Raw genomic sequence first — 12,226 nt, 5'->3', positions numbered from 1 at the left:
AGCATCTGGCTCCTTTCCTCCACTGGGCTAATAGCGAATAATCTGCCAACATTGAAATATTGAAAGGGGGAATATAAAATTATTTTATGCTTACTACCTGATTTTTAAATTTCTATTCCCCTATGGTATTGATAGGTGTACATGTCTATGGTGACGTTAAAAAGAAGAATGGATGGAAAGTGCATTTTTCTTAGTTTCTTGATTGCAAAAAGTTCTATCTCTAACAACAAATTGCTAAAGGAAAAGAGGCTAAAAACTTACATGCTATATTTCTCTAGTTCTATGATAAACTGTTAAAAGATTTTTAGACTGAATTCCAGCACATTAAATCTTAAAACAACCATCTGTTTTGAAGTAAACTTAATCCCACCTCAAAGAATACTTGAGATGAATGATAGCATTCCTTTATAAGAAAATACAGCAATATACATTCTCTCAAATTTAACTTTTAATACAGCTTGTGAACTATGTAATTAAAATAGACAAGCCACTTAGATATCCATTACATTGCCTTTTATAAACAGAATATTTATATTCTTATATTCATTCTAAGAGACAAGATGTGCAGTGCCAACCACTTACTACCATACCTTTTTAATAGTGTGTGAAATTCAACAGCTTTTGAATCTGAGTTCTTAGGCCTCACTTTACTCAGAATCAGCCAACAATTCTACATTTGCAGGAAATTCACCTGAAAACCAAAGCTCACATTGCCCACCACAAGTATGTTAGTTCTGGGTCATGGATAATCAAAAGTCATGGAAGACTAGAGGCTTAGTTGGTCTTGTGGCAGAACGGGAATAACACTATGGAGTTTAAGGCAACACAACATCTGGATAAGATTCATACAGGATATGCTAAGGTAAGGCCACAGTTCACACCATCAAACTAAAACTGAGAACAAAACTTAAATTTGTAATTCAAATTAGTGTGCTGCAAAGCTCCCTCATCTTTTCGTATCTCCTGCCATCTGCATCTCAGACTTCTGAATCTAGGGTCAAGGTTTCTGGTCTAACACACAAACGGCTTGGAAGTTGATGCTACAGTCATCACAAGAAAAAGTTGAAAAAACTCAAACTAAATAGCTCTTCATAGACCAATCATACTGAACCAAAAAGACAAACAGGCAAATACAGATGATCACAGTTTACTGGAAGCAGAAGGGCAGGAGCAACCTGGCCACTGGAGCCAATATCTGTGCCAATGTTTTCAACTGTAATTGATGAATTGCTGGCAGCTCAGTGAAGACTAACTTGAGAGTTAAGAACTCCCGGGGTGCCCACTCTTGCTGGGGGGGGGGGGGGTTGATAATCCCTTACAGTTTTATCCTCTAAGAACCTAACCAGGTTCTCACAGTGAAGATCAGAGAAAAATTCCCTTACGCTTACAGCGGAAGGAAAGCAAAAGTAACCATTTTGAAATACTCCCAATGTTTCTGTTCTCCTTGGAAAAGGCCCCTCTGGCCTTCAAGATGGGGGGAGGGAAATACACATCTTAGGCTCACTAAAGGCTGAGACCTAAGCATAGGACTACAGCATGCCTTCCCTCCCCCCACATCATTTTTTTTTCTTTAAGATTTATTTATTATATATAGAGAGAGAGCATGCATACAGAGAGGGAAAAGGAGAAGCCGACTCCCCACTGAGCAGGGAGCCCCACATGGGGCTTATCCCAGAATCTGGGGATCATGATCTGAGCCAAAGCCAGAGCCACCCAGGTGTATCTCACCCCACATCTTATTAACACGTCAACAGGGCTCTTCTAACAGGAGATTTCAGATAAAAGAACTGCAAGCCTCAGACTCTATTGAAGATGTAGGAAAATCCAAAGACAACAAGGGAGACAAAAACAAGGACACTGAAAAAATTTTGCCTCCTAACATCACAGCTACAGCAGACTGTAAACCCAATCTAACTCCTAGCCAGAGAAAAAAACCTTCACATTAAAGACCTGTATACTTATTCAGTCCCTTTTATATCATACATCCTATCCAGCTTTCAACAAAAAATTACAAGGTATGCTAACTCCCCTGCCTTTTTAAATAGAAAAATACAGTTGGAAAAGACAAAGCATGGGGGGATCCCTGGGTGGCGCAGCGGTTTAGCGCCTGCCTTTGGCCCAGGGCATGATCTGGAGACCCGGGATCGAATCCCACATCGGGCTCTTGGTGCATGGAGCCTGCTTCTCCTTCTGCCTGTGTCTCTGCCTCTTTCTCTCTCTCTCTCTCTGTGTGACTATCATAAATAAATAAAAATTTAAAAAAATTTAAAAAAAGAAAAGACAAAGCAAACATCAGAATTAGATTCAGATATGATATAGATTTGGGGATAATCAGACCAGGAATTTAAAATAAATGAACATGCTAAAAGACCCAATAGAAAAAGTGGACAACATGCAGGAACATAAGGGTAATGTAGGAAAGAAATGGAAACTAGGAGAATCAAAAGGAAATCCTAAAAATCAAAATCGCAATAAATAAATATTGCATCTGATGGGCTAATTTGTAAACTAGATACAGGAGGGAAAAAAATAGTGGGCTCAAAGATATGTCAATAGAAACTTCTAAAACTAAAATGCAAATAGAGAAAAAGAATAGGATAGTAAAGATACAATATATATAAAATACAATATAATTTGTATACCAAGAGTAGAAGAAAGAAAGGAACAGAAGAAATATTTGAAGTGATAATGCTAAGAATTCTACAAAATTAATGACACATGCCAAACCACAGATCCAGGAAACTCAGAGAATTTCAAACAGATAAATACCCTACCCACCCCACCATCACCAAAAAATAAATAAAATAAAAAAATAAATAAAATAAAAATAAATAAAATCCATAGATATATCTTAAGTATAACCTATCCAAAACTGCAGACAATCAAAGATGAAGATAAAACTATGAAATAAACCTGACGGGAAAAAACACCTTACCTACAAAGAAGAAAGTTAACAATACATCACACTTTTCTTCAGAAACCATGTAAGCAAGAAGAAAGTAGAGTGAAATATTTAATTTTTTCTTTTAAAAAACCCAACACCTAGAATTCTTTACCAACCAAAATTATCCTTCAAAAGTAAAGGAGAAATAAGGCTTTCTCAGACAAATTAAAATTGAAGAAATCTGGGGCAGGAGACTTGCCTTGCAAGCAATATTAAAAGAAGTTCCTCAGAGAGAAGGAAAATAATATAGGTCAGAAACTCAGATCTACATAAAGAAAGGAAAACAGTACCTTTTAAAAAAATCTTAATTTATCTAATAGAGAACAGTTTGTTCAAAACAATAATGGTAATAAAGTATTTGGTGATTATGGTTTATAGATAAGTGAGATGAGTAACAGCAATGTTATAGGGGATGGCAGGAAGGAAATGAATTGGGAATATTGTAACATACCTAGAGTGTCCATGAAGTGATACAGTGTTATTTGAAAGTGGACTTGTATTAGTTGTAAACGTATGTTACAAACTCTGGGGCAACCACTAAAAGTTTTGTTTTTTTTTAAAGAAGTAAAAATGGGGACATCCAGATGGTTCAGGTGTTGAGCATCTGCCTTTGGTTCAGGTCACAATCCCGGGCCCTGGGATTAAGTCCTGCATTGGGCTCCCCTCAGGGAGCCTGCTTCTCCCTCTGCCTATGTCTCTCCCTCTCTCTCTCTCTCTCTCTCTCTCTATCTCTCATGAATAAAGTAAATTAAAATTAATAAATAAATCTTTAAAAAAGTAAAAGTGATGCACTAATGCAGATGAGGAAATGAATCTAAGGTCAGAACTTGCTTCTTTTTATACTAGTTAACCCCTTGGCCTTCCTTTACCTACATGTCTGTTACATGTGTCTTCTGGAGCAATGTGTATATAAAGTTTTGGATGGTCCAATTGCTCTATCTTTTTGCAGTTCATGTTTCAGCAACATGATGAATATATTAAAGAAAAAAAACAAAAAAAGCTGCACACAATACTGAAGAACTGATCCCACAACCACACTGACCAAACACACGGACGCATGTTGCAGAATTCTATTAAGCCTTGCCTCACAGTGAACATGTAACTAGGTAGTGGTCAGTTATAACAGAACTCTGTACAGATGAGTCTGATGATACTAGTAGTAAAAATGTATCTATACCAGTGCCTGGAACACCACCTGGCATATAGCATAAACTTGATATTTATTAAATGAATAAATGAATTGATGTAAAAAGGAAGAATATTTGATACCAGCTGACAAAATTTTTTTAAATGTTATTTATCAACTTGCTTCAACATCCATCTTAGAAGTAAAATGAAGTCTCCTATATTGGTTTGCATTTCTGAAGTCTAACTTTACACAAGTATTTAAGAGTATGCCTGGGAAAGATCTTACATCTGGCACATTAAAAGGTATTGAGATCAGGTGTCTAAGTGTTTAAACATAAAAACACTCACTTGTGGAAAAAATACTTTGAAAGCTTTCCAGGTATGTTTGCATATTTAGGCAGCCTTACCCCATGATTAAAGCCAATTTCATGGAAATTGAATATAACTTTTCAAAATATCTAGGGATGATGGTGAATCAAAATGTACAAAGTGAATAAAATATGCCCCTAATTTTAATTTCATATGGTTTGGCACTTAAGAAAAAGAACAGTTAATACTATTTTTTCTATAAAAGCTAGAAAAGACAAGTGAAATAGGTCCTCTCTGACAACTCATCTTCCCCACATTATTTATCAGGTACACTATATTCTTACAGCACCCTACCCTCATTTCCACTAAAGGTTTATTAAAAATGTCTATTTATTTATATATCTTCCCAATTGTGCTGAGTTCCTTAAAAGCATTTAGCAAAATGAATGCTTCAAATGTTCAATGTGTTTGTTCAATGAGTATATAATTCAAAGTACCCTAAAAATTTTCTTCAACTAAGTTTACAGAAATCATTGGCATGATTGCAGAATAGCTCTGGAAGACTAGACTAGTTTCTCTGTTTACTGGTCAATAATGTTTTTGTTTTTGTTGTTCCCTTTACCCTAACATCTATCTGTTTTCCATTATATCCATATAGCATACCCAGAGGGAAAGTATAACTTAGTAAAAATTATTGGTATGATTGTGAACCCACACCGAAGCACACATTCACATTACATCCTGTTTGGCTACAACATGCTCTTTTCCTGCATACAGCATTATATTGCTAAAATCGACCAAATTATCAAATTAAAGTGGCTAATTTTCTTTTTTTTCTTTTTTTTTATTTAAAATTAATAAATTTTTATTTAAGATATTTGACAAAGTTAATAAAATTTTTATTTAAGATATTTGACATGTGATTCCTTCTGCCGCCAATCACCATAGTTCCACCAAAGCCAGAGTGATGATCTTCAAAATAGCACTTTTAAAACAAACTTTTGTTCAATCCACAGCTGTCACTGTCCAGAGGTCTTCTCGGATCTCCACTTGAATATGGACATACTTCAAAAACTCCCCACTGTAATCTTTGAGGTCCAATTTCTTTAGAGCCCTTTAAGTCCAGACACTGTTTTCAAATGAAAAGCCTTAATATTCATATTCCTATCTCTTCCTTTTCAGACCATTCTATCCTCTGTCCCATGTTTTTGGATTTTGATGCTCTCTTTTTAGACGAAGCAGCTTCTTCAGTATATTCCTCTTGTCCTAAATACAGATTCATTTTCTTTGGTATTTCAGAACTTACTATGAATTCATTATTGTCCACCAATTTGATATCACATCCATCATCATGTTCAAGAGTTGTTGCAGCCTCTTCCACTGTTTCTGACTCTTCAATAGGAGAGAGAGATCCATCATCATCCAAGTATTTGTATCTACGACTGTCAAAATCTTCCCTTTCTAAATCTTCACCAACATTCATTTGTTTCAAGGATTCCTTGAGATAGTATTCATACTTCAATTTTTCAAGGTAGTTGAAAAATCCTCTTGCCACCGCTTGCTCAAAGCTTAAAATCTTTCTCCATGGTAATGGCTTTTTTACATTCTCAGATTCTAAAAATGGGAACCCAGATCCTTTGTCTTTAACTTGTTTCTTATTTATTTGGGAGCGTCTAGTGGTTTTTCTTCCTTCTGGTCTTCCCCTTGGTCTTTCTTTTGGCTTATATTTCCTCTTTTTACGTTTCTTTTTTTTTGAATCTTTCAAAAATAGCTTTTAAAGTCAGTGGTCTTGGTTCAAAAGAGGAGTCACTAGATGAATCCCTTGCTTCAACACCTCCAGATGAACGAACAAACTTTCTAATAGGGTTTCTTTGCCCCTGTTTTGGTAAGTAAGGGACACACTGAGTCTTAAATAAGCTGCTACCAGAAGAATTATCACTTTCATTGTCAATTTCTAGAGCTGAATTAGATGCCATTATAGGTTGAGAAAATTCGTTACTTATTCTCCCCCAAGTCCTCTCCAAATTGTATTCACCACTTGTTTGCTTCAGAGTTCTCAACAACCACGCGGAAGGAGAAGTGGCTAATTTTCTATTCATAAAGATGTCTGAGAAAATTTTTTACCTCTGTAGGCTGGAATTTAAAATTTCAGACAATGACTTTCTTCCTCATTAAAAAAATAACACATTGCTGTAAACAACATCTAATGGCAACCAATGCATAGCAGAGTATAAGGTGATTCTGAAGAAAAACAGCACTTCCATTCTTTTTATGTTTTTACAGAAATAACACGAATTCTTATTAAAGTGACATATAAACATTAACATAAATTGAGATAAAATTTAGGAACAAAGGCCAAAACACATGATGAATTCAAGGGCTTTATTAGCTGGATGAAATCTGCTTGTAAGGGAGAATACAATTTCAAAAGAAATCTATTTACTCTCTGTTTACAATTTAACATGCATTAAGTACAGGATATATTTGCTTGTTTTGTCTTAACATTACAATGAAAAAGTAGGAATGGGAGTAGAATAGATTATAAAACTAACAACCTTAACTATCGTAGTATACTAGATATTTAATAGTTATTGAAAAGTTACTATGTGCTAGGGACTATTCAAAACCAAGTGGATTGGCTCACTCAGTTTTGTTCTTTAACTTGCAACAAAAAGCATGAATGCTTTAATTCTGGTAAACTACCCAATAAATCTTAATGTGAAATATTTTGACATCAGAGAAATGTTTAATGCACTCAACAAGTATTTCCTGAGTGCTTCCTACAGTCAGGCTCTGGGGATACAGCTGTGAACAAAATAGACAGAAATCCTTGCCCTTCTGGAGTGTATCGTGCATTTGGGGGAGACAGACAATAAATTATAAATAAATTATATAACATGTTATGAAGTGGTAATCAGCACAGAGAAAAACACAAGACAGAAGGGAGACACAGAAAGCCAGCATGAGACATGCAATTTAAGACAGAATGATGCAGGTAGGCTTTAGAGAGGGGATAAATGAGGAAAGACTTGAAGGAGGGGAGGAAAAGGGAGAGAGGAAGGCATGCAGGTTCAAGAGACCAGCAAGGGCAAAGACTGTGAGGTGGGAGCACCCCTGAAGTGTACAAGAAACAGCAAGACTTGGAATTCCCATTGAATGAAACTCCCCCTGAATTCACATGCATTTCCTATTTGTTTATAACTCAAATACCAGAAAATATCATCACACAGTTTTGTTTAGAAAATCATATAGGGAAACAGAGAAATTCATAGTTTTCAACCGAATTACCTAGTTTTCAACAACTGCTTATTCACAGTTGTTAGGGTACTGCTTATCTTCATGGCTATCTGTTTAAAATTCAGCCAAAAGTTTACAGTTGTTTCTATTTTCACTATTGTACCAAAAGTTGCATTTGTAAGACATCTGTCCTATAGATAGATGCCAGGCCATTTGCATGTGACGTATCTGGTTAACACTCCTTTAGATCATAGAAGAATGTAGTACAATGATTAAGAGGGGTGGCTGGGTGGCTCAGCTACCCAGGTAGCTGAAGGTTAAGTGTCTGCCTTCAGCTCCTGGACCTGCAGAGATCTCTGCAGGCTCTCCTCTTGCTCAGCTGTGGCTGAAGGAACTAGTGGAACAACACTGGCCCTTTCCAGGACCAGGGAGTTTCGGTTTGAGACTTTTCCATTCCCCCTTCTCTCAAGTGCCTTAGCAGAGCTAGCTATATGGAAAGTAGGGAGTAGGGCAGGCTGGCAGCTCTCCAATGAGAGGCTCAGTTTTTACTGAAGAATCACAGCAGCTGGACTCTTGCTTTCTATTCTGAACTAATTTATTGCCAAGCTGAAGAAAATATATATATATATAATATGTTTTGATCTTACCACATCAAGGATCAAGTCCCACTCCCACATGGGGCTCCCTGCTCAGTGGGGAGCCTGCTTCTCCCTCTCCCTCTGCGCTCTCTCATTCACTTTTTCTCTCTCTCAAATAAATAAAAATCTTAAAAAAAAAAAAAAAAGAAAAGAAAAAGAAAAGAGCATGGGCTCTAGAGCCAGACTATCTGGACCTGAATCTCAGCCCAATCACTTTCTGGTTGGGTAGCTATTGAAATTTACTTAAGCTCTTTGTGTCTCTGTTTATCTTACCTGAAAAAAAAATGGGAATAAATAATTATAAGAATCTCATAGGGCTGCTTTGAAGATTAAAAGAATGTAAAAGCACTTAGAGCCTGGTAGATGTCTTAAAAATGTGCTAGCTGTTGTGGTTATTTTCACTGTTACTAATACATCTGTCTTGTTTTGTTTTCACGTGTCATAACCAAAATAAGAAGGAATTACTCCTCAATTTTTCATCTTTCTTTCTCTCTTTATGGAATTGGTAAAAATCATTATTTAATTTTTTAAGATTCAAATGCATGAATACATGAATGCATGTGCATCCATGTGTTTAAAAAGCTATGTCTAAATGTCAAGAAAACAACACATTCAAATCAGGTCACCTTCTCTTCTAAGTTAGAAGAAAATATGCCTTTTAATATCTAATACTTATAAGTGCTCAGCAGACTGTAAAAGGTATACTTAAAAACAAATTCCTTTGTTTTTTATAGCATTTAGAAAAATACAAACAAGTGATAAATAGAGGAGCAGGGTTGCTATTCCAGGGATATTCAGTCCTTAAAAAGCACAAAATATGGAAATCTGGAAAATGTGTATTTATATTAAAAGTTTCCTTATAGCCTCAAAGTGTTCTCTGTGTTTATAAAAAGTCCATGTGAAATACTAATTTCCCCACATTCTTCTCTTCAGCTCATGGTAACTACCTTTCTACTTTCTTTTTTTTTCTCTCTCTCTCTCTCTCTCTCTCTCGCTTTTAAAGAGAGAAAGCTTTTACTAGCACATGAGGTGAGGGAGTAGCGAAGGGAGATGCAGAGAGGAATCTTAAACAGGCTTCATGCCCACCCAGAGCTAGAGGCAGGACTCAATCTCACAACCCTGACATCATGACCTGAGCTGAAATCAAGAGTTAGATGCTTAACAGAATGAGCCATCCAGGTGCCCCAGCAATTACTGTTTTACTTTTTATTCTTATGATTTTGACTACCTTAGGTATTTCACATGAATATACTCACATACTACTAAGAATTTAATTTTGGTATGCTTTACTGAAACTGTAGATTCAGTGCCTAGCATTTTAACCTAAACTGAATGGAAATGAATTTTTCCAGGTAAATCAACTATCTCTCTCTCTCTCTCTCTCTCTCTCCATATATATATATGAAATGGAAAAAAAAAGAAATGGGCTAAGGGAATAAATAGGGGGAAAGAGATTATAATATATCTGCTTCTGGGCCAATTGTTTCACTGCATTTGCCCTCATTCTAAGTTAACTCCTCAATCTCTCTTTTGACAAATTCCTATTTCTAAATAACATCTCTACCATACAAATTCTCCAGGGTCACTTTTAACACAAACACCACTAAAACAAACTGAACATTTTAATTCCATCTCGTGCATTTACTTGCAGCATTGCTATTTATTCTCTGCGTACATAGGAGATTTATGATAGTTGTAAATTCCCCTGAGCAGACACTACAGGTCTGGATAAATCCAAATATTACAATAACCTAGAGTTTAATTAATAAGGCTAAAGAAGGTTAAAATTATTAGTTGTTACATCTTTAACTGTCTGGAACTGAAAAACAACATAAATGCTTGCTGATTACATCATCTATTAAGTATGGAACACACATAAAGTTAACCTTTCACTTCCTATGTAAAATCCTATTACCTTGAAATACACAGACAATACTAAAGCTTATCCAAAAACATTGAACAAATATACAATCACTCTGCTTCGTTCATTGGTGAAGGATTGTTAGTGTTACAGTACAAAGCCTTATTTCCTTTTAGAATTCAGAATTAGTTTCATATAATCATTCGATACATACTCCCTTAAGGTTATACACAGTCTTCAGATACAACTTCTGGGACATTCCAGAACTGTAAGACTTTACCTTGGCCCTCAGTCAACAACCATTTGTTGAGCATCTATTATGTATTATTATAAGTGTCCTAAAGGAAAAGAAAAAAGACCTAATCCTTGACTTCTAGTATCTTCAAGACTTAGTGCCAACTCAGGCGAATTAATGTAATTATAACTCAGTGTGATACATGCTATTAGAGTATATCCATGCTCAGGAACCATAGAGGACTTCTTTAATCTAGACTGGGATAGTCTAGCTATTTAAGCTGAGTTCTGAAAGAAAAGCAAGAATTAAATAAGCAGAAACAGTGGGGCAAGAAACAGTATGTATGTGGACAGAGTAGCAAGAGTGACATGCACAAGCAATTAAAACTTTTTTTTTTCCTTTTAAACATTTATTTATTTTAGAGAGAGAGCACAAGTGAGCTGGGGGGAGAGAGCAAAGGAAAAGGAAAAGAGAATTTCAAGCAGACTCAAAGCTGAGTGCAGAGCCTCAGGGCTAGATCTCACCACCCTGAGATCACAATCTGAGCCAAACCATGAAACTGATGCTTAACCGACTAAACCACCCGGTGCCCCAAAACTGGTTCTTTATAAATGGTGCAAAGAATACATGGTAAGAAAGGAAGGTGAAGTGCATGTGCCAAATTAGGAAGGGATTTATTTGTAGAAAATGAAAATAGTTAATAAAAGGGTAAAGATAAATACATGAGAACTTATTAATATAACACAAAAGACAACTAGAAGTTACCAAAGGTTTCTGAGATGGTGATAAAGATATAGAGTGCTCAAGGTCTAGGGAAGTTGGGTATGGTTATACAAATGGAATCAGGGCATGGATCAAGGACATATCAGAAGAACTGTCTAGATGGATTTAGTAATGAATTTGTTCTTGAGGTAAAGGCACAGTAAAGCACGGGGGAGTCATAGAAGATACTCCAGAAGAAGTAATTACTTCAATATGCTTTAAGATATAATCAGATGATACAGATATAGATATCTGAGAAAGAGAGAGAGGGAGAAAGGACTGGCCTACTTGATTGGCATAAATGGCTTATGTTATGCTTAAGTCTCATTTTAATCACTGCAAAGTTAATTCAATGGTTTTTAATGTCTTTGTATCATTTTTATTGTATTTACTTTTAGTTTTTATTATGAACCCACTCTAAAGCTGACTATAAAAGTAATATGTAGCATAGGGAATAAATGCAAGGCAAATAAAAACTTTTTGTGAGGGATGCCTGGATGGCTCAGCAGTTAAGCATCTGCCTTCAGCTCAGGGCATGATCCTGGAGTCCAGGGATCAAGTTCCGCATCAGGCTCCTCAGGGAGCCTGCTTCTCCCTCTGCCTTATGTCTCTGCCTCTGCCTCTCTGTCTCTCATGAATTAATAAAAAAAAAACTTTTTGTGAAATATTTTCTCTTGAATTCATCACCTAGCCATCTGTCTCTTGAGCTCCTAATAAACGAACTTTGAGTAACAAGAGTATGCTAAAGTTTGTGTAAACAAAATAATTTAAGATGTTGAATGAGAAGCTTATTCCTCTGGGTCAAGCATAATTATATAATGTGATGATCAAACATTTTCAACTGACTGATAATGATAACAATTATCAATGAACTGATGAATTTTATGATACAGATCAACCCAAATGTTGAAACAAAATGCAGCTTCTTTAATACTTTACTAGAACTAAACTTGGAACATTTTAGAGAATATTTAGTTCTAATCCATCCTCCACTTAAGGCAGAAATCTTTATATATTAAGCATATCTCCCTACGTACTTAGAGTGACAGAGAGGTCACAAATATTATTAACAACAAAAACAACCAAGAATAACAACTAGTGAGTGATTTTTA

At 35.7% G+C, this 12,226-nt stretch overlaps 2 protein-coding genes across 7 annotated transcripts in view; both read right to left on the bottom strand.

Annotated features, from left to right (window-relative positions):
- ME1 (malic enzyme 1) overlaps nucleotides 1-12,226 on the bottom strand; it is a 205,756-nt gene that overhangs the window by 65,366 nt on the left and 128,164 nt on the right. The window lies entirely within an intron of this gene.
- LOC140636698 (TATA box-binding protein-associated factor RNA polymerase I subunit D-like) lies at nucleotides 5,259-6,453 on the bottom strand. The gene is given in 2 exon segments (XM_072832204.1): nucleotides 5,259-6,129; nucleotides 6,131-6,453. Coding segments are annotated over 2 exon segments (819 nt in total). The 5' UTR covers nucleotides 6,358-6,453; the 3' UTR covers nucleotides 5,259-5,537.

Source organism: Canis lupus, chromosome 7 (genome assembly GCF_048164855.1).
Source record: "Canis lupus baileyi chromosome 7, mCanLup2.hap1, whole genome shotgun sequence".
Classification (NCBI taxonomy): domain Eukaryota; kingdom Metazoa; phylum Chordata; class Mammalia; order Carnivora; family Canidae; genus Canis; species Canis lupus.
The sequence above is the reverse complement of the archived record's forward strand: the minus strand, read 5'-3'. Positions and strand labels throughout refer to the sequence as shown.